Source organism: Pomacea canaliculata, linkage group LG10, assembly GCF_003073045.1.
Source record: "Pomacea canaliculata isolate SZHN2017 linkage group LG10, ASM307304v1, whole genome shotgun sequence".
NCBI classification, from domain to species: Eukaryota; Metazoa; Mollusca; class Gastropoda; order Architaenioglossa; family Ampullariidae; genus Pomacea; species Pomacea canaliculata.
Window position 1 is genome coordinate 294,733 of NC_037599.1, and position 21,206 is coordinate 315,938.

Here is a 21,206-nt window from a genome sequence, read left to right on the forward strand (position 1 = left end):
AATCAAAAGTTGTATTCTGCAAAATTTTGTGTAAAGATTTTAATCTTAAAAAAAAAAGAATTCCGAGATTTTGGACGGGAAATTTCAACTTCCTGTTTCTGCTTGCAGCATGGCGAAGCGAAATGTTTTGCTTAACTTGGATAACGAAGATGATAGCAATGTTGAATTAAAAGTCAACAAAGACTACGCAAATAAGTACTCAACTTGGCGCGAAAAAGAAGAACTTCAAAAGTGTATGTATAGTTTTGAAACAAAATGAGATCTGTAGCTTAGTGGTCTTGGTCCTGTCTTAGCAGTCAGCGTTTGTGTAGGAAAATAGCATATTACATTATAATTGATTATACATTCCACTTCTTTACGAAATCTTATAGAAACAAAAAGAATCCCAGTATTTCTAGTAGGGTACCGCAATCAGACACATATACAAATTACCCCTTGCTCTTCATCGAGATTTTTTCTCACGGTCGCTGACACTTTTTCTTTGCGTATTAATGATTAGTAATATTTGTCTGTAAATATAAAAGATTTATTTAGCAGTAAAAACACTACTAGAACACAAACCTTGCCACGTCGTCCAGACTTCTAAAAGAAATAACTTACAAATGTTTGCTTATCATTGTGCATCCTTTGTATGAGTATTATGTATTTATGTTGTTTTCACTTTTCCAGTGAAGAGTAAATATGGTGATGTCGAAGAAGATTCAGAATCCAGTTCGTCTGAAGAAGAAGATGAGAATGCAGAAGTAATTTTTGTTTGACTCAAATTTATGGTTTCGCGTTAGCAATAGGTTGTTTTCAATCCAGTTAAGGAGACTAGTATTTGTAGAGTGATCCTGCAAAAAAAAAAAAAAAGCTTAAGGCATGGAAAGTTTCTAAGTCATTTGAAAGAATATAGTTACTTTAAAGGGCAGCCTGGAAAATGGGCAAGGGTGAGTGTTGCAAACAAAAAGACTGGCAAAGGTGAAGGCTCACTGGTCAGCAGAGCAGAGGATGGTGCAGGGAATGTGGATCCATAGGGTATCAGCTGCTGAACAAAGTATGTATTAGTAATTGGTAGATTGGTTTTACGTCATCCAAGCAGAGATCACAGATAGTCATGCTTGTTAGAAAGATGAAAAGAGATGACCACTCATCTTATTATTACTTTAGATATAATAATAAAGTTAATTTATATAGCACTTACACCACCATCAAAAGCATGCTCAAAGTGCTATACAAAAAAACAAAAAAGAAAACGCACACACACCGATTCGGCTTTGTTAGAGCATGAGGAGATCTTCTGGGAGGACACATTGATGGGGGTGAGGGGGGGATCCCATCCACTAAGCTTGGATGAAAAAAAAAACCACTTGATATTATTGATTAAAGATGACATGGCAGGTTTGAGATACAGGTATGCAGATTTTTATTTCTGCAGGGCTGGTCAGAGCAGCTGGAAAAGGACTGGCTTCGGACATTGGCTGCTGTCAAAAGTGGGGACCCCCGTATTTATCAGAAGGATTTCAAATTTTATAATAGTAAGTCAAAGTTTGTATTAAGATATACATTAACCTTTGATTTCTAATTTGATTATAGTGAGTCAACATTTGTCTTATGACATACATGAGCTCCTTGTCCTTGCTGCATAACTGTTATCTGTTGAAAGTTCTTTAAGTAAAAAAAAAACTAATACTCATCGGCAACTGTCTTTCAGTTTTGCTGGATACTTAAACTTTTGAATTATCAATAAAATTGTTGTGGTAGGCAACTTATTTTAACTTTACACATTTACAATTCTCTCCCTAGGTTTTGGGGTCTTGGTTCAGCTCTTGTCTGTGACCTACTGTTTTTTCTCTGCATGTAGCATCTGTTTACAGGGCTGGCTGATTTCCCATGATATAGCCTTAGTTGCTGGCTCAGTTTAAAACCAATTTCCAGTCCCCCCTCCCTTTCTTTGGGGGGGGGGGGGATTTTTTAAGCCCATCCCACTACGAAATTCCATGCAGCTCATTTTAAAAGCTTTACATTTAAAAGTTATTAGCTTAGGAATGCTTTTAAAAAAGTAATAGTCATGTAACTGTACCCATAACAAATCTTTCAAAATATTTGTATAAAACAAAAAGGAAGATGAGACATGGGATTCTGCCTTTTTGCCATTACTGGTAGCTGCAAGGGGCTCGCTCTTTTTGCATTTTTCTTAAGGCCAGACATGGCTCTTTAAGTTGTTGCAAGTTATAATTTTTAGCTATTTTGATATTATGAATGTTCAAGGTGTCCTCTGTCCACTCTCCAAGGGGTTTATCATAAAACCATCTAGAAAAATGTATATTTTATCACTAAAGACAGTGAAGGATTTCATATTTGCTCTTGCTGAGCGCAGAAATAGCAAAATTAGAGAATGTTTGGGACATAACCTTTTCAAAAACTTGGTCACATCTTATACCGCCAGAAAGAGCGTTTATTTGCCTTTCAAACGGGCCAATGGAAATTTCCCATGCCAGATTCCCTCTCTTTTGTATTGTCAGAAAATTCCTAATACAGACCATGTGTAAAAACATTTTGAATATAACCAATCAGAATTCACTACTACTGTCATTGGTCACTGTCACCATTACTGTCTTTATTACATCCACCATCACCATTGTAATTGCCACCATCATCACTGACATTACTGATAATTCCAGGTGACAGTAGTAAAGACAAGGAAGATGGAAGTGCCAATGAAATGGATGATCCTCCTAAAATTAAAAAGAGGAATGAAAAACAAGATGAAACTCCAGTGTATCTTCGTGACTTTGAGCGTAAATTCCTTCTTGAAAAAGGAGGGTATGGTTGTGCAAATTTTGATATTTAATTACATTATTTAGTTACAGGAACAACTTTAATTCCACTGTCTTGTCAGTTTGGGATTTTATTGAAAAGATTTCTTACCTTTGTTTTGGCACAGGAACAAATTCAGATTTGCTCGAAGATCTGCGATATTTTTTATGGGCCAAAGTTGCATGCAGAAATGCTTGTGGTACATTTTAAATAGTAATAAAGGAAATTTATATAGCACCATTCCCGACCTAGCTAAAGGCTCAATGTGCTTTACAAGAAAGGCTAATAAATATCCATATTACATACATACAGACACAGTCCAATATGTCAGCAAACAAACGACAAAAATCTAAAAATCTAAAAGAAAGACTAAAATCCAGCTGTGCTGTCATTGATACTAGGTCTGGATTGTTGCTCGGCTATATTACACCCTCTGTGTAGACCAGCATTGTGATTGTTGCAGTTCAGATCTACAGCTTGGAAAGCCATTGCGTAGTATGTGTGAACGCAGAATAGATCAATAGAGATTCAGAAGATGAAATCGCCAGAAGACTGCTGGTATCAATGCAATCACAAGTAGAGAACAACTGCATGAAAATTTGAAAGCAGAGGACTGTGTGATCTTCAAGTTATGTAAGGTCCATAGTAGTGATGACTTAAAAAAACCATCCCAAACCCAGAAGAAACCATTATGGCATCAGGTAGAAAAGACCGGCAGTTGATGGGAAATTTGAAAGTCGTAGAGGAAAATAAAAGCCAAACAGTCCTGCACAGCTATGGTGCTTTAAAAAAAAAAACAAACAAACAATGGGCACCAAAAAACACAGCAAATAAATCAAAAATAAAAAAAATTGCGGAGAGCTGCCTCTCTTAATCCTGTAGGGCAGCGGTTCTCAACCTTTTACATGTGGCGACCCCCCTGACGAACACCGGTACGTCCGCGACCCCCCTTAGCCGGCTAGGTCGGTGGAAGAGCGGGGGGGGGGGGGGGGGGGGGCAGCTTTAGCTAACCTCGAACGCCGCGTCGAGGAAATCAATGCAATTCAACAACGGAAGAGCAAAGTTCGTATCTGCAAGAAGTATAACTGTTAATGAAATTTTACTAAAGCTAATAAATATTATTTTATTGGACACTCACTTTGATTAATGAGAAGGTTGAGCCTGCTTGCTGTTGCATAGAGAAGCGAACCTGTGTGCGATGTTCGTACCCACTGCTATTCGCAGCTCAGCCTCTACGTCCACACGATTTCTGTATTTCGACTTCAGTGCTGCCAATGCTGAAAATCCTTGCTCACACATATACGAAGTTGAAAATGGCAGCAGAACTTTCATTGCTTTCTCAGAAAGGAGAGGATATTCACCGTTGATGCTAATCCAGAATGTTGGCACTGGTGTTGTTTGGAAGACCATTTTCAGGGATTGGTCACTCGAAAGGTCGATGAGCTGCTCTTCTTCTTGCGTGGACAACCCGCTTGTGCTAGGATCAGCCAGAAATGGATTACGAATCCAATCGTATTTAGTCACATCAATTTCAGCGAAATAATGCTGAAACCTTTCTTGCAGTCCGTTTAGATGGGCAATAATTACATTCTTCACCTGATCAAGATTCAAGTTGTCAGCCTTGCACTTACACAAGCACGGAAACATATCAAAAATTTTTCTTGGCGTATCTTTTGCGTCCACAACGAAATTTTTCGGACGAAAGCATTCATCTTGTCAGTTGTTTGTAATATGGTGGTGTAATATAGGGGAGTCAGCGATGAGAGATTGGGGAGAAAGAGGGCAAAAGGCGAGAGGAGGGAGATTGGAGGCTTAATTGTTGAGAGGGAGATTGTGTTTTGAGTTTTGGAAGTGAGAAGTCACTGCATGCCGAGACAGTGTACTTGAATAGGAAGAAGAGATTTGGAGTTTGAGCCCCCGCACCACTCGGTTACACAATGTAAACTAATTCCACTAATACCAGTATAAGAAACTTTTTTTAAAAAATGACCACCTTCGCGACCCCCTTGTAGGCAGGTCGCGACCCACAGGTTGAGAACCGCTGCTGTAGGGTGAAGGGACACCACTCGAAATAGCTGCCAGCTTTTCTGCCTCCGTTCCCACCCACAACTTTACCCCAAGGATGTTCTGTTAGGCTGGAACATGTCTGACAGTGTATGATATGTGCATATTTACAAAATTCAAACTGAAAATTATAATGAGATCTATGGCTACATAAAATTATTATTCAAAACAATGTTTTCACAATGTTAACATGCACTTTAATTTTCTTTTCTTCAGGGTGTTGAGTGACAGTGAAGCTGAGGAGGAGGATAACCATCAACGCAGTCCAAGTTACATGCAGGAACAGGAAGCTCTGAAGAAAAGGTAGGCAAGGGTTAGGGTGACTTACTTTCTGATTATTTCAGAGTCAGAACCTAAAAGGAAAGCAGCCAAGATACTCACCTGAAGTCTTATTTGAGAGTGTCAGAAGCATGATGACGTATCATGAATTTGCAACAACAACAACAACAACAACAAAAAAATCAGATATGTGTTGCTAGAAGATTGTTTTGTTTGTTGGCTGTTATAATCAGAATGACTAAAAACCTACCAATACGTCAGCAAAGAACATATATGTCAGTATGGGTGGGTAGTTGGGGTGGGGTGGGGCAAACACATAGAAGGGAGAGAAGAAAAGCAATTAAACTTTGTTGTAGTTTTTAACCTGATGCACAATGACTAGATATCTTTCTGTGCCATATGGCATGTCAGCCAGTCAGGGTCAAGCTTTTCATATCTGACATCTACCCACCACTGAATCCTTTAAATGTGCACTGTACACACATCTCTTCCTTGAGCTTTGCTCTTATCAACAGTCCAAACAATGCTAATCCTTTTCTAACCTTCCACCCCCCCATCCCTTTCTGTTTATTGCTACTTTCCTACTCATTTTCATCCGCTGAATCACGACACTCTTAGTTCTTTTTACCGGATTTCTCATCATATTTTCTATACTTGTCTTTTATTAGTCCTCACTACTGATTTTCATCCTTCCGTTTCTTTATATATTGTCCATGTCTTGTTCTTGCCTCAAACACTAAGAGCATTCTCCTTACAAGCATTGAGTATGCACTATACAAATCATGCATATATTATTATAAGATCTACAATGTTATGAAATATTGAACTTAGTTGCTGTTTATTGTAATTATTCTCCTTAGTGAGTACTCAGGCGACACCTAACAAATGGGTTTACTTTTGATATGGTTCTTCCTTTCTCAGTATCCAGCAGGCAATAAAAGAAATGGATGATGACAATGATGAAGACTGCCTCAAACCTCGCATCAAAACAAAAGCTGAAAAGGTAGATTTATAGTTTCGGTTTTCCCTCAGCACCACAATGCCACTTGATTGAATGACCCCGAGGTGGAGATAGAATATGAAAAAAGAAAAGGATGAAAAATGCCAGTTGACCTTGAACTCTGTTCATTTACTTAGATATAGAAATTCTGCTTAATTAGTTTAAAAAACAGATAAATCTTCTAAAATGGTATGATTGTTGTACCACTGGCTATTGATTAAAAAAAGAAGAAAAAAGAGACATTTGTTTCTAAACTGAGTTGATGTCACTTGACCTAAGAAATGTCATTAAGGAGCAGCAGCAAATGTCACTAAGACAAAACCTTGCTGCTGAGTTACCACGATAATTCTCATATATAACAGTGATCGTGATGACAGCTTTCGTGATCTGGTGAATCTCCAATTATTCTCACAGGCCAAAGAAGAGGAGGAATATCGCCAGTGGCTAAAGGGAGAGAAGTCAGAGCTTGGGCAGGATAAGCAAGCAGCTGTGGATCTGGTCAGTGAGCAGTTGTTTTTAGTTTCTTGTAGGTTGATATCTTCCTGGTGACAGCGAATTGTAGTAGAGTTTTTTCCCCTTCATCTTGTCCTTTTAAAACTGATTTGCAGTACAGTTTTATTTTGTAACTTCCTGTTCACCAGAAGTGTCTGGTATGACCAGCAATCTGTTATGACATGCTGACACAGCAGTCCTGTCATGTAGTTCACAGTGATAATTAGCATAACAGCATTGTAGGTTGTGGTGCAGTGCATTTGTCAGCATCTAATCTTTGCTGATGGAGACAGCGTGATGACAGTGGTGGTAGAGACCATCCCAGCATGACTGTTAATTCAAACACTGTTTGAAATGCCTCCAGTCTGACTTGATTCAAACTGCCCCCAGTCTGACTGGACTCAAACAGTATTTGAAATGCCTCCAATCTGACTGTTGATTCAAACATGTTTGAAATGTCTCTAGTCATTAAAGGCTCATGAGTAGCATGTTTTTCTGAAAAATACTCTTTCCCCAAATCTGTGTAACTACCCTATTTATATCTCAGTGCACATCCACGAATATCACCATACAGTGAAAGAGGCCAACACCACAGATGTCAAAATTTTGTATTTGAAAACTTTAATGCTGTGAAGGCTTTAGCTGATGGCAGGACTGGGATCATATGTTAATTAGATTTACCTATGTACACCTATGACTTCAGTATTTTGACCTTTTTCTGTGCATGCTGATGCTTATAGATGTATATCTTCTGAATAGATGAGGGGTTATGAACTCAGATTTGGGGAAATGATACTTGCTCTGAGCTATAACAAATCATTAGGAAAAAAATGGCATCTGCTAGTACTTTGTGGTTCAGGCACTAATGAATTGTCTTTTTCTTTACCATCCCCACATTCTTTATATTCCATGAACTCTGGAAGATCATCTCCATTTGTCGTATTCTGTCCATCTCAACCACCAAAATTCTTATCTGCTCTTTTGTTCTGTCTAAAGTGGACTACTGCAACTCTCTTCTTGCTGGCTGTCCACAGTACCTCATTGATAAGCTTCAGAAAGTCCAGAATTCAGCTGCTCATCTTGTTTCTAGAGTTGCAAATTTGAACATGTCACACCACTTCTTCGCTGTCTTCATTGGCTACTAGTTAAAGCTACAATAGACAACAAGCTCTTCACTCTATGCTATGGATTCTTTAAAGGCTCCTCCCCCAACTACTTTACTGAAATCTTGTCTGTCCACGCTCCTGCCGAATCCTTTGTTCCTCATCAGTTCCCAGCATTCTGTCCTCTTTCCCACAAAGACAGTCACATAGGGACAGCGGGCGTCCTCCCTATTTGCTGCTAAACAGTGGATCTCTTCCACATCACATTCGCCACTCAGACTCCAAGGCTACATTCACATGCTGTCTGAAAACATATCTCTTCACAAAGTATTTTCCCAGAATTACTATTCTTAACTCACTTGCAATACTGTCTGTCATGCTAACCATCATGTAACGACTCCATCTACACTGTTTATAGTATCTCTTCATGCCTTCATCCATTACTTTATGTTCTACACTTGTACCTCATCTTTATGTTGTTCAGTGTGTCTATACCTACCTCACTGTCCACTGTCTGTTATTTTTCATTTATCATTATTGGTCTGCGCAGAGAGTGCGATCTATCTTGGTCATGAGGTGGCTTGTTATAAGTTCACATTATTACTATCAATGGCTACATTGAAGGACTCACCTATATTTATGGTTATATTGTAGGACTGTTCCTACTATGCTTATGGTTACAGTGAAGGACTATTTCCTGTATTTAAGGAACTCATTGTAGCAACTTGTTCATGGTCTAGGCACCACTGAAGAATTATTGGTCACAACCAGACTTGGATGAAAGAGAGAAATATTTGCGGGACTTCATCCTTAACAAGGCATATCTGAATAAAGAAGAAGATGAAGAGTGAGTGTCACTCTTTGCTTATACACTGCTCTTTATGCATTTTAACAAAAACTTTCTTTAGTTCTAAATTAAAAAGAAATTGTTAATGATTACCTGGAAATATATGTATGTAGAGAGTCTTGTGAACATAATGGTATGTGTAGAGAAAGAGAGTCTTGTGAAAATAGTTATGTATAGTATGTAGTTTGTGTGAACATATTTGTTATGACTTCTTATTTTCAGTTTTCATGATCTAGTTAGAAAATTTCTCCAACTCAATTTTTTATTGTTGTGAGGTCATGGATAAACATCAATCTTATTTTTGCATAAATCTTTTTGCTTAAAATTTAGGAGTCTTTATTATATGTTATATTTATTATTATAATATGTAGCAGTATATTATGTCATTATCCATTTTTAACAACAAACCTTATTATTGTTCATATGCAGCATACTGGGGGATATGGAAACCGTGTTATGAAAGTTATGTACTGGCACAGAGGCAAAAGTATGTTTTACTGTCCAGGAAATCTTGAACTTGTGAACTTTGTGTTTCAATATTTAGTACACTGCATAGCCTCCTGCAGGCCACAGGGAAATACAATTTGGTTGTTGTTGGCTTCAACAAGTCTGTCAGCTTGCTGAGGTGGCCGTAGCAAAGACTTTTAATATCATGACATTGGAATGTAAGTCCCCATAGATTTAGATAGCTTGAATGTTGTGCTTATTGCAGTCCCCCAACATACCATGAGCTGATAGAGGAATTGGAGGAAGATGAAGAAACACTGGAACACCAAGAGCAGTTTGAGAGGAAATACAACTTCCGCTTTGAGGAGCCAGATTCGCAGTTTGTATGTTTTTAATTTTCAAGGGGTGTCAGTGCACACATTGTGTATGCTTGCTGTGTTTTTGTATATATGAATGTACAGGAATTATGTTGTATTGTGAGTGCCTGTCTGTCTCCTCCTTCATGGTGTATTGTCCTTTTCCCCTAATAAGGACTGAATAAATGTACTGAAAGATTTTTTTCTTGGTATGCTGGTCATCTGGTCCAGCTTTCCAACTCTATAGATAGTTTTAGCAGCACTCAGTAAGCCCTTGATTTTGTCAAACACAGGATGCTGATGAATGAAGTGAAATAAAAAACAAACTGAAGCCATCTTGCTAGTTCAAATGTATTTCCTGTTCTCCATCCTGGGGACGGATTTCCATCCTAAGAAAACAAATCCCAGGATGGAAAGTAAAATTAAAATTTTCTACTGATTACGAAAGACCTGGGATTTGATTTCGTTGGCTATCATCCAAAATGTAAATCTTTAGCAACAAAGACTTCCAAAGTTCTCAAACTCGTTGATACTGCCAGTTAATTCAGTTAATGGCTTCTTGAAGAAGATGCTTCAAAAAGAAATTTTGAAACTTGTTTTCGCAAGATCGATGTTTGTGGCAAAGCTTGGTGTGTGCTGCACAACAAGTAAGTATATTTCCCTTCATTATTTAGGTTTTTAATGGAATAACGAATTGTGAAATGTAAATCATTACTAAATTTTCGGTGCTGATAAAACACACAAGAGCACCAAAACTTCAGTGATCATTCTTTGGACATAAATTTTTTTAACTTCTCCAAAAGCTCACAAGGCTCGTTTTTAAGATTTTACGACACATAGTGCAACTTCCTTACTCATTAAAATTGAACATGCTGAAGTTGTTTTATCCTTTTTAGAGAACTAAACTATCGCTGACAGATGCTTTCAGACTCTTAAATATTGATAATATTTCACTGATAGTAAATCATGAATTGCCATTTCTCACAGTGACACTTAGTAATAACTTTGTTTCATTTTATTTCTTTGATACAAAATTGTCTTGTTTTACTGTTCAGTCAGCTGGGGGGAGCATTCAAAAGTAATATCAAGAATTTAATGAATTACTATCTGATCTGTACAAAGCGTTAACTTCTGTATATCTGTATTTGTCACCAACAGACATATATATATAATTTTAAATAAAAATTATCCATAGAAAAAAGGGATGTAAACAATTGACTGCTACAAGGTTTTCTTTTAGGTGCGCATGCACCTTTCCTCAGGCCAAGGAAGCAGGAAGAAAAAGGGTGCAGAAATAGAACATGTCTGATACCAACAGTGCTAAACAAATTGACAATCAAAGTTTGGTCTGCTTTTAGTAATAGCAATACTGAGTCTTTTTTAACTGCTTTAAGGCTAAGATACCTTTTTTTAATTTCCAGAAAACTGTGTGACAAAAGTAATGACAAGAAAATTCTGCATAAACATAGTGGCCATTGGAAACATCCATCACTGGATTATTTTTTTTTTAAAAAGAGGAACAATGTTAGGTTTTGGTGGCTGCTGGATTTTTTCACTTGTTTACGGCAGATAGTTTTTGCAAATAATCATTATTTTGATATTGTTATTAGAAGTATTGGATCTCTGCAATGTTGTCTGTCACTCCTATTGAATATCATGTGCAAATGTATACAGATGGCTGCAAGAAATATTGATGAGAAAAGCTATCTTGTCCATTGTTGACTCACAGGGGCATAAGGAGGATTACGACAGTGCCTTATCATTTGGTACATTGGTGTGACAAGAATTTTATGGAATTAAATGTAGATAAGACAAAAAAGATAGGCATACACTATAGGAAAATAAAAGATTGGGATTTTGTTTCATTGCTAACCTGTTGAGATTGTTAAGTCCTTCAGGTACCCAGGCACTGTTTTTGATTGCAGGCTTAAATGGGATGTAAACATGGTCAGCAAAGAGTATCACTTCTTCAGACACTGAATAGTTTTTCAGTCAGCACAGCAATATTGAGCCATTTTTATCATTCACTGAAATTCTTTTGTCTTTTCCCCCACATATGCTGGTTCTACAGTTTTCTGTCCTTGATAGGAACAGTTTTAACCATATTGTTCATATTTGTTCTATGGTAATTGGTGTTAAGCAGGGACATTTAGATTCCTTTTTATAATCAGCAAATTGTTAAATGACAGCATTTTGTCCATACCAGGACATCTTAGTATCTTAGCAGGGGAATTTGTTATATTGAGTTCATGCAAACATACTATGCCTATTTGCAGAAGTCATTTATACCCTATGCAGGCCATCTGCTCAATCATAGATTATAGATAAATTGTCAACAGTATGTGTGCATAGGTGTGCCTTAAGAATGGTTTTATATGTAAAAATGCATGTTTTTATGTTGTGGTATGATCCACCACTCACTTTATATTGTAACTAGCAAGTTTAAAAAATTTTTTTTTTAACAGAACACACTTCCCAAGTTATAATTGCCCCTTGGGATTAATAAAGCTGGTCATTTGTCAATACTGTGAACTATCAAAGACATTGTATGACTCGTAATATGTGTGTGAAAACAGTGAAATGCATTTGTGACCATACATGTTGTATATATTATATGCATATGCTTAGTGCTACATGGCTCTTGAGAAGTCTTCAGTCCCAGGAAAATTTTCAGCTCCCACCCATGCTTGTGTGATTTCAGCTACAGACTCATGCTCGCATAATAGAGGACTCTGTTCGCAGAAAAGACAACAAGAGAGCCCTGAAACACCAAGAAATTAAAGAAAGGAAAAAGAAAGTCAGTACATTTCAGTACATGATTTAGCTGTCTTTTTTTCATATATTCTAGAAGATTGTAAAGGAGCTGTTAATATTGGAAGATATCAGTGTGCCGTTAAGTCCTGGAAGTGAGTACACCTGTATAAGTAAAATTATCCATAGGCCCAGGTTTGAGCAACTGGTGTTTCGTTAGTTACTTGAAGGATTATTATAATATAATTAATTGTTATACACAAGTTTAATCATCAGAGTGACTATTAGCATCATTAACTTGCAGGAGAAAGAGGAGAAGCAGGAGGAAATCCGACAGCTGAAAAACTTGAAGAAAAAAGAGATTCTTGAACGCCTTGAACAGCTTAAGGAAATCACAGGCAATCCTGATGTTGGATTTTCTGCTAAGGATATTGAAGATGACTTTGACCCTGCAGCTCATGATCAGATGATGCAGGTATGTAGACACATGGAACACAAGTCATCATAAATAGATATTGCAGTAAATGAACAAGCAGAGAGCATGGAGAAAAGATGAAATGGACATTTTGCAGTAGGATGAGGTTGATCTGATTATGGACCATAGCAACTTGAGTGTTTTCTGGTGGCACAACACTTAACGCCTGTCACCAATACAGTGAAAGTTGGCTTTCTTGGGTTCACCTCTTGTCTTGGGCACACTGTTCCCTCTCTCTGCATGTGGCATCCTTGCCGTGATATAGCCTTAGTTGCTGACTGGGCGTAAAACACCAATGTCCTCTCCCTCCCCAACCAAGTCATCTGGAGTGTAGGAAGTTGCCATTGTGGATTCTTTGTGAAGATGTAAGATATTCATTTTGGTAAGTTTGTGGCTCTGGGTGAATCTAGGACTTTTAGGCTTCATGTTCCTTGTTTCACCTAGGTCAAATTTACCTACCCATGGATGGGAGTTTTCCATCCCCAGACAAGATTTCTGTCCTGGAACTCAGATGGAAAATAAGATTGTGACCTTGACAAGACTGTGACTGATTAAGAAGGATCAGGAGTTAGAAATTGAAAAATTGTGAAAATGATTAGTTGTATCGTGAACAATATAATTAACTAAAGTGAATAAATATCACAGTGTATCCCTTTCCAAAATGGATCAGTGCGCTTGCAGATTCAACTTCTACAAAAGAGCAAAGACAACCAAGATTTTGCATGCAGCTTTAAAATTCGATCATACTGCAAAATGTTTCAGTGGTAATGGCTTCCTGTAGAAGATACAACAAAAAGAAAATTTGAAATGTAGTGGTGCTTCCACTTTTTGATTTATATTTTTCTTCATTATCTGTTCTCTTTCATATTATGAAGATTTCATAGGTTTTTTTGCACCAGAGAGAAGATCTGGACCTTCACAGAATACATAAGGAGATGCTCAAGTGTAGCTTTCTGGAGTTTCCTCTAGGGCTGTATGATGAGCCTCAGGCAAGACATATTTTGCAAGCACTGGCTGGCTTAATTTCTGCGGAGCATTCGTAAGAAATTCAAGGAAGCCTGTACATTCCTCATTTAAAACAAAATCATTGTTTCAGCTTCTTGGATCTTTATACATGAAAACTAAGTACATTTCTAATTTTGGTGATTAAGCACACAGAGTGACTTCTTATGGTTGTCATGGAAGCTGAGAAGGATGTGCTGTGGATGGAGCAGAGAGATTAGGTCACAACCCTAACCTTTGACCTTTTATTAAAAAATTAAAGACTGTGCTGGGAGGCCATTGATGTTTACTAGTGAGATAAGGTGGTAGACCTTAAAGAGGAAATAAATCTTCTATCTTGGGGAAAACAAAAGGCGCTCTAAGTGTTTTCACATGGCCACTTGTGGAAGAAGTATGTTATTTCTGCACGTTAAACTTACACAATACACTTGGGAGAGTTACATGTGGTTCAAGAGAGGCAGGACACAGTTCAATAGTATGGTGTCCAAACAGGAAGCTGGGTGATAGGGCAAGCTTTCAGAAGGCCAAAAATCAAAGGCTACATCAGTGATATGGCACTTAACCTAGACTGCCAAGCAAGTAGAATCAACATACTGCCAAGACTCATGAAGAATCTGCACACACTGCCTACACAACAGATTCAGGACAGACTGACAGAACTCTGAATGATTTTCCACAGAGGTCTGCTCTAAACATCCCCAGACAGAAAGACCAATGCATTAATCACTGAATAAAGAAAAATATAACAGTGCTAACAATGGCAGATCTACATATAATGGGCTTGATTACAATGTTGGAAAATTTTTTACAAGGCATTTTATGACTGGCAATAGGTGGCAGTGTGTACGAACATAATGATGTGCATATGTTTTAGTGCCATATGGCTCTCAGAAAGTCTTCAGTCTTGGGAACATTTCTGGCTCCCATCCATGCCTACCTTTCCTGTAAGCATCTGGGGTGATCTTGGTGCTAAGAGACTTGAGATGCCTATTAATTGTGACTTTCATAATGCAGTATATGTTGTCCAGAGACCAGAGGTACCTATTAATTGTGATGCTCATAACTTTGTTTATGCGTCCACAGACCAGAGAGACCTGAGCATTTTGCTGTTTTTCAGACAGTGAAATTAAGAACAACTTATCTGGTATAATAGCGATACATTTTGAACAAAATTTTGCAAATTGTTAAAAAATTATTTATTTGAATAAAATGAATTTATAAGAAATCATGTTCTTTTATGTTTATTCCTTGTTACTTCTTGAGGAGCATACAGCCGCACATAAGAAATCATATCTAGCTGTATTATTTTTTTTTTCTTTTCAGAAATATTTTGGGGATGATTTTTATCAGGAACAAGAGGATGTAAAGCCAGAGTTTAAAGATGATGCAGATGAAGACTTTGATGAAGGTGAGTTTTTGTATCAAGCTCTAAGGTATAAGGGCAGATACAAACACTTAAAGGTATATTCAAGGCTGTGGCCATGGTCCAAAACATTTGAAAATTAATTACAGTTACAGCACAGGAGAGCAATACAGGAGAAACAAATGATTCTTTCCTTACTTTATTACCACTTTTTTACTACCTCAATTGCCAATGTTTTTAAAAATCAAAAATTTCCAGTGAAATTGACCTGTTGTCACCTTCCACCAAGAATTCGCATTATCTTCTCGGAGCGGTTATCTAACGCGTTAGATACTATATAGTTAGATACTATATATTTTTATAGTTCACATGTTTGATTTAAGTACAATGTAATAGTTTTATTGCTATGTACATGCAGTCATTTACAGACTGTAATGTTGTTCATGATAGACTGAGAATTGCAGTTTGATTAAAATTTTATCTAGCAGCAGTAGCACTCTGACACTGACCTGTTCATGCTGTACTCGTTTGGTGACTGAAGACCTTCTGTCAGATGCATCCTTTCCTTTTTAGGCAACTTCGGTATGCAGCAAAAGTGTAGGAACTGTATCCCAGAGAAACTGAGTCACAAAGGATGCACTATTCACTCGTTTGTGTTCTCGTAAAGCATTATACGAAGTGTTTACTTTGAGCACAAGGTGTCTGAGTCTCAAGGCTCCCAGAGCTTAATAGTTTAGTAGCTGATCCAGTTTTCTCATCTTTACGTTTACTTTCTGCTCAAGTTTCTGTCAATTAGAAACTTATAAAAACGATTTTTGAGCTCCTTCCTCCCTTTTTTTTCTGCAGTTGTATGGCAGCTTACTTCTTCATTTTGCTTAGTAAACAGTTCCCTCTCATATGTCATAAGGTCATGTGACGGAGAACTAGACGGCGCTGAAGCAAAGAAAGAGTTGCGTGTAATTTTCCTTCTTAAGCATAACACCCTACATAACCTCAACTTTTCACATATGATCAGACACAAAAATATATAAGATTCAAAATGATCATATGCTTTATTCTAAGCAGTTTTATTTTGCCTTGAATATACCTTTAACTCTCTAGAATCATAGCCATAAGAAATGTGTTTGCAACATCCAGAAGCTGTGATATAAATGTTGAGCTTGCAATTTTGTTTTGACATTTGCTGTAACGAGTGAAACAAGTTTACTATTGAAAAAGAATTAGATTATAATTTCATTGTTGTGACACAAGTTTGCATGAAGACTTAAACTTCGGTCCTTTGCATGTATGCCTTTAACTTTGTGCCCTTTTTTTGTAACCTTGAATGGGGAATTCACCCTACTGGCAGCAAAGGATTTGTGCTGATTCAGCAGCACATAGTGTTAGGTGCTCCATCTCCCCCACACCCTCCACCCCTTCCTCTGACAAGGGGGAAATACACATTTATCTTTTTGTCTTCTTCAGAAGACTGGGACAACTGGGACGTGACCATGTCTGCTACACATGAGGCCAGACAGCATACAGGAGAGTATGAGGAGCCACATGTTGATGACCCAGATTTTATAGTAAGTGTTGGACATGGCCTAGCATGTGGGTAGCTGTGAGAAAGTTTAAAGTAGCCAGGGATATTATTTATGCACTGCCTTTGAAATGTGCAGATGGATGCAGACTATGATCCCACTCAGGTGACCTACACATCAGGCAAAAAGAGAAAACGTGGATCAAAATTTGCTGAGATTCTTCAGACCAAAAAGCCAACATTTGATGAAGGTAGGTTGAAAGATGTTTTATAGTGAAATGTGTTTCATCTGTAAAGCCAGTGTGCTGGCTGGTAATGGAAGCTGGAATTGCATAGTTTAGTTTACCTTGAAGTTGCAGTTGTCATCAGTAATAATGTCAAGTACTTCATGTAGGCAAATTGTAATTCATGTTTATCTCTTAGCTAGATGTTTTAAGTTTTCTTTTAAGATAAAATGGTTCTAGTTGTATATATAGACATATCAAAATGCCAAAGGATTTTTTGCATATCAAAAATGTCAAAGGAATCAAGCTGTGTTCGTCAAATGCCAAATGAATTTAGCTGTGTGTTTGAAAAATTCCAATTGAAATAAAGCTCTGTGTGTTGTGAGCAATCTTGCATTTTTATCTTCAGGTTAACTATACATTGTATTTCATTTGTCTGATGACTCTTAGGAAGCTATTCAATACTCATCTGTCTTGACAGTCTTGTCAGAATTTATGGATACTCTTCCAAGAGAATGTTTTGTTTGTGTTATAGAACTTTGAAGCAAATCTTGCTAAACAGAACAGTAATATGAGCAACTTTGTGTTTGCAGTGTGTAAGAAGTATGAAGGCAGTGATCACCCTTTTGGTGATTATATTGATGAATATTTCCAGCTTGACTGTGAAGACATTATTGCTGGAGACATCAAGTGTCGATTCCGCTATCGCAAAACAGTGCCAAATAATTATGGGCTATCATTAGAGGAGGTATAAAAATGACACACTGTTCCTTACATAATTTAGCCATTGGAAGTGGTTTAAACATTACACACTCTGACCATAAGATTAACATGATTATATGTCTAACCATATGTAACTTGTACTTAAAGCCATAAAGGTTTTTTTTTTTAATATTTGTGTATCCATAGCTTTTATTATAATAATAATAAATGAAGGTTTATATAGCGCATATACTCATAAGGAGCATGCTCTTAGCACTTGAATGTATCCTGATTCTGCAGAGGAAGACAAATAGGAAAGTAGAAAAAGCAGAAAAATAGGGGGGAGGGTGAAAAAGGACTGGCATTGTGTGGACTGTGTTAGGAGTAATGATCAAGGAAGAGGTGCAGTTTCAGGGCAGATTTGAAGGATTCAGTTGTAGGTAGGTGGCAGATATGGAAATATATAACTTCAATAATAGCATTAACTTTTTTCCTTGCAGTTTGAAGGATACAAGTCATTTTGTTTTATAACGGTCGATAAAAAATTCCATAGGTAATAATGGTTATCAGAAATATATGTTTTATAACTGGTATTTTGTGTGGGTGTTTATTTTAGATTTTGAGATGTCCTGACCGAGAACTGAATTCCTGGGCCTCTTTGAAGAAGATTTGTCAGTTTAGGTATGTGATGTTGGCAAGGTCAATATTAGTGAAGCCTTTGCTTAGGAGAAGTGGGGAGGGGGTAGCACATTTGAGCATATATTTGCATGTTTGTGTATGTTGGTAAGGGGCCTTCACAAAGAACTTGCTAGTTATATACATGATAATCCTTTTATGTTAAGCACCTACGGAGGAAGTGTTTGCGTTGTCATTATTTGTATTAATATTGCACTGGGCCTAGTCCTTGGGTGATTATGCAGTTATAAATTGTAAGATTTCGGTTTTGAAATATGGGAAATGGACTTGGAACATCCCATAGGCCACACCAAACATAAAAGTCTGTGACCCTTGGCATGTGATTTTTTTACCAGCTTGTTTCCTGTTTCAGGACGGAGGAAGATGAGTTGTATGAAGTGAAAAAGTACAAGAGAGCAAGACAGTTGAGGAAAAAACTTACAGTCTTGCCATCCTTGAGAGATAAAAGGTGTGAATATGGCCTTTGCTCTTACATGATTAGCCATCTTCCTTTTGCTAAGGTTTTCATGTTGGTCACATTCATCCATTTTATGTGATGACCTTTCTTTGAGATATGTTCAATTTTTTAAAGTCAGAATCAATATTTCATATGCACAGATATGTAGCCCATCTGGTTTCTTTTTAACTTGGGTGTTTTTGTTTTGGGAATGACTGTTTTAAAAAGATGTAAGTGCTGCTTATAAGAAAGATGGATAGTAGAGATAATTTCTAGGTACCTTCAGAGAATGTGATTATCACTGGGATTTGCATGTGCACTTAAGAATAAAGTTCATGGATCTTAGTTTGATATGTAGCATATCAGTAACCTTATAGCAGGCCCTGTCAGCTGCTGTGTCTATCCATATACTCCCCCAGCATCAGGTACCCAGTCAAAGGACACATGACTGAACCTTATAATGGCATGTCTGCAAGCTCCCCTACATTCAGCTCTTTTTTTCAGCGAATCAAATGTGGAATCTGAAGGAAAGAACAAGAGAGATGAGCCAGAAACATCTTTGAACATAGCACATGAGTCAACATTGAAGGAGAAAAGACAACTTGATAACAATAGTCAGAAAAGCTCAGAGCAGAAAACAGATTCACCTTCAGTGAAAAAGAAACACAAGGCTGAGAAATATTCCTTTACGGAAAAAGGAACTGGTGTGTTTGTTAATGTGGGGCTGCGAGAACAAGCTGTCACACAAGAAGGTGTACACAAGACAGCAGATGCTCTAGTGCTTACAGGTGACAGCAGCAAAAAGGTTAACAGCATGACAGCAACCACAAGCAAAATAAAGGATCATGAAAGGACAGAGAAATCAGAGCATAAAACAGAGAAGAAACTGCACCAGGTGGCAGTTGGTAAAGTGGAAAAAAAGCGTAACAAAAAAAAGAAGAAAAAATACCAACCAGATCACATTTCATCAGACAGACTTAAAGCCTATGACATTGACCCACGCAAATTCAAATACACAAAACACCTGATATTGAAGAAATCAGTTGCCTGATACATTGGAACTCTGTAAGACCAGGTTGTGTGGAAGCAGGAATAATCCTTGAGTCAGAGTTGGAAACATTATGTACAAATTGAGGATATCTGTAAACTGTGTTGTCAGAAGTCTTCGTGTCATCACTGATATCTTTGAAGAGATAAATGATTTGGGAACAGTCCCTGTTTAGTGTGGTGATACTGTGTTATAAAATATTTGCCACTTTTTAGTATCATGTTGTCTTTATAATGCAGTGACATGGTGTCATATACACTTGGCTTACATTTAACTTGGCTAAGAATCCAACATGCTTGTGTACGCATAACTCAACTGTTTACAGATCAGTTTTCCTCTCATCCATAGGTGGTCCAGTGGCGCAAGAGTTAGCGCCTGTCACCAATACAGTGAAGGTTGGCTGTCCTAGATTCAGCTCTCGTCTCGGGCCCACTGTTCTTTCTGTGCATGGTATCTGTTTACAGGGCTAGCTGCCTTCCCATGATATAGCCTTAGTTGCTGGCTCTGCATAAAAAGCCAACCCCATCCTTCACTAAGTAGACTGAAGGGTTGGAGTTTGAGTGAACTGTAAAGACTTGCCTGTTTGTGGGAAAGCTCTCTGGACAAGAAGTTGTATGTTGAGTATTTTTCTTAATACCATAATGGGAACTAGGTGTATATGGATAATAATAGCGAAACAAAGTAGAGAAAACCATTCTGCAGAAAATAACAAATAACTTCCATTGTTGATTAAAATATGGCAGTGCTTGTGGAATATATCAACACCACAAAACATCGTCATTGAACCTTTTCAGGATATTGTTGTCTGCTGACAGTAACATTAGAACATCACTTGACATAAAAACATGTCTACATTCATTTCTAATCACTTATAGTCTCTCTCACAAGTATTACAGATCTGTACTCATTCATATTGTTACTCAAAATAGGTGGTGATGTGTGCGTGTGGTGGAGGGGAGTTGATGTTTTACACGGAGCCAGCGACTAAGACTATATCACGGCAAGGTAGCCAGTTCTGTAAACATATGCCACATGCAGAGAAAGAGCAGCGTGCCTGAGATGAGAGCTGAACCCTGGACAGCCAGCCCTCGCTGTACTAGTGACAGGCGCTGTTGTGCCAGTGATCACCTACACAGAATAAGGCAAATTAAGAATAATACAAAGGCAAACACAGAATAATAATTTAAAAATAGGCATAACATCACTCTGAAAGAGGACCAAGGAATCTGGCCATCTACATGTCCTATCCATGAGTTGCTTTTATTTATTTATTATTTATTTTAATTATTTAGGATTGCTGCCAGATGAATGAGTGCAGATAACAAGTGGCTCTAGCCTTAGTATCTCATAACCTACCATTTCAGTTTATGCATCTAATGTCAAAAATGGAGCCAGTTGACTAAAATTGCAGTCAATTTGCTGGTCATTTTGTCCTCTTTGGACCACCTGAATGTTCATGTTCAGTTTGTGGGTGTTCTGGTTTGCAGTTCCTACTTAAGCAATCTAGACCAAAAGTCATGGTGTTGCATGTAACACTAATGTTAAAAAAAAAAACTTCAGTTTTCTAAAAGCAACACAGGTGGCTGTGCACTTTCTTAATGTT

At 37.5% G+C, this 21,206-nt stretch overlaps 1 protein-coding gene across 1 annotated transcript; it reads left to right on the forward strand.

The window, feature by feature from the left end:
- The first annotated feature begins 81 nt into the window (after window positions 1–81).
- On the forward strand, window positions 82–21,019 carry LOC112574305 (protein KRI1 homolog). The gene is made up of 18 exons (XM_025255297.1): window positions 82–233; window positions 670–743; window positions 1,418–1,517; window positions 2,664–2,805; window positions 5,080–5,166; window positions 6,064–6,145; window positions 6,557–6,640; window positions 8,478–8,584; window positions 9,297–9,414; window positions 12,089–12,184; window positions 12,443–12,613; window positions 14,939–15,023; window positions 16,443–16,543; window positions 16,637–16,748; window positions 17,315–17,469; window positions 18,040–18,104; window positions 18,472–18,567; window positions 19,060–21,019. Exons 1-18 carry the CDS (start codon window positions 110–112, stop codon window positions 19,604–19,606), a joined length of 2,346 nt encoding a protein of 781 aa, XP_025111082.1. The 5' UTR covers window positions 82–109; the 3' UTR covers window positions 19,607–21,019.
- The last annotated feature ends 187 nt before the right edge of the window (window positions 21,020–21,206 follow it).

What these genes read in the sequence shown, in the direction of transcription:
- LOC112574305 (XM_025255297.1), top strand. Translation starts at nt 110, where the DNA reads ATGGCGAAGCGAAATGTTTTGCTTAACTTGGATAACGAAGATGATAGC. An exon ending in AAAAGAAGAACTTCAAAAGT is followed by an intron (nt 234 to 669) that starts GTATGTATAGTT and finishes TCACTTTTCCAG; the next exon opens with TGAAGAGTAAATATGGTGAT. An exon ending in AGGAGCCAGATTCGCAGTTT is followed by an intron (nt 9,415 to 12,088) that starts GTATGTTTTTAA and finishes GTGTGATTTCAG; the next exon opens with CTACAGACTCATGCTCGCAT.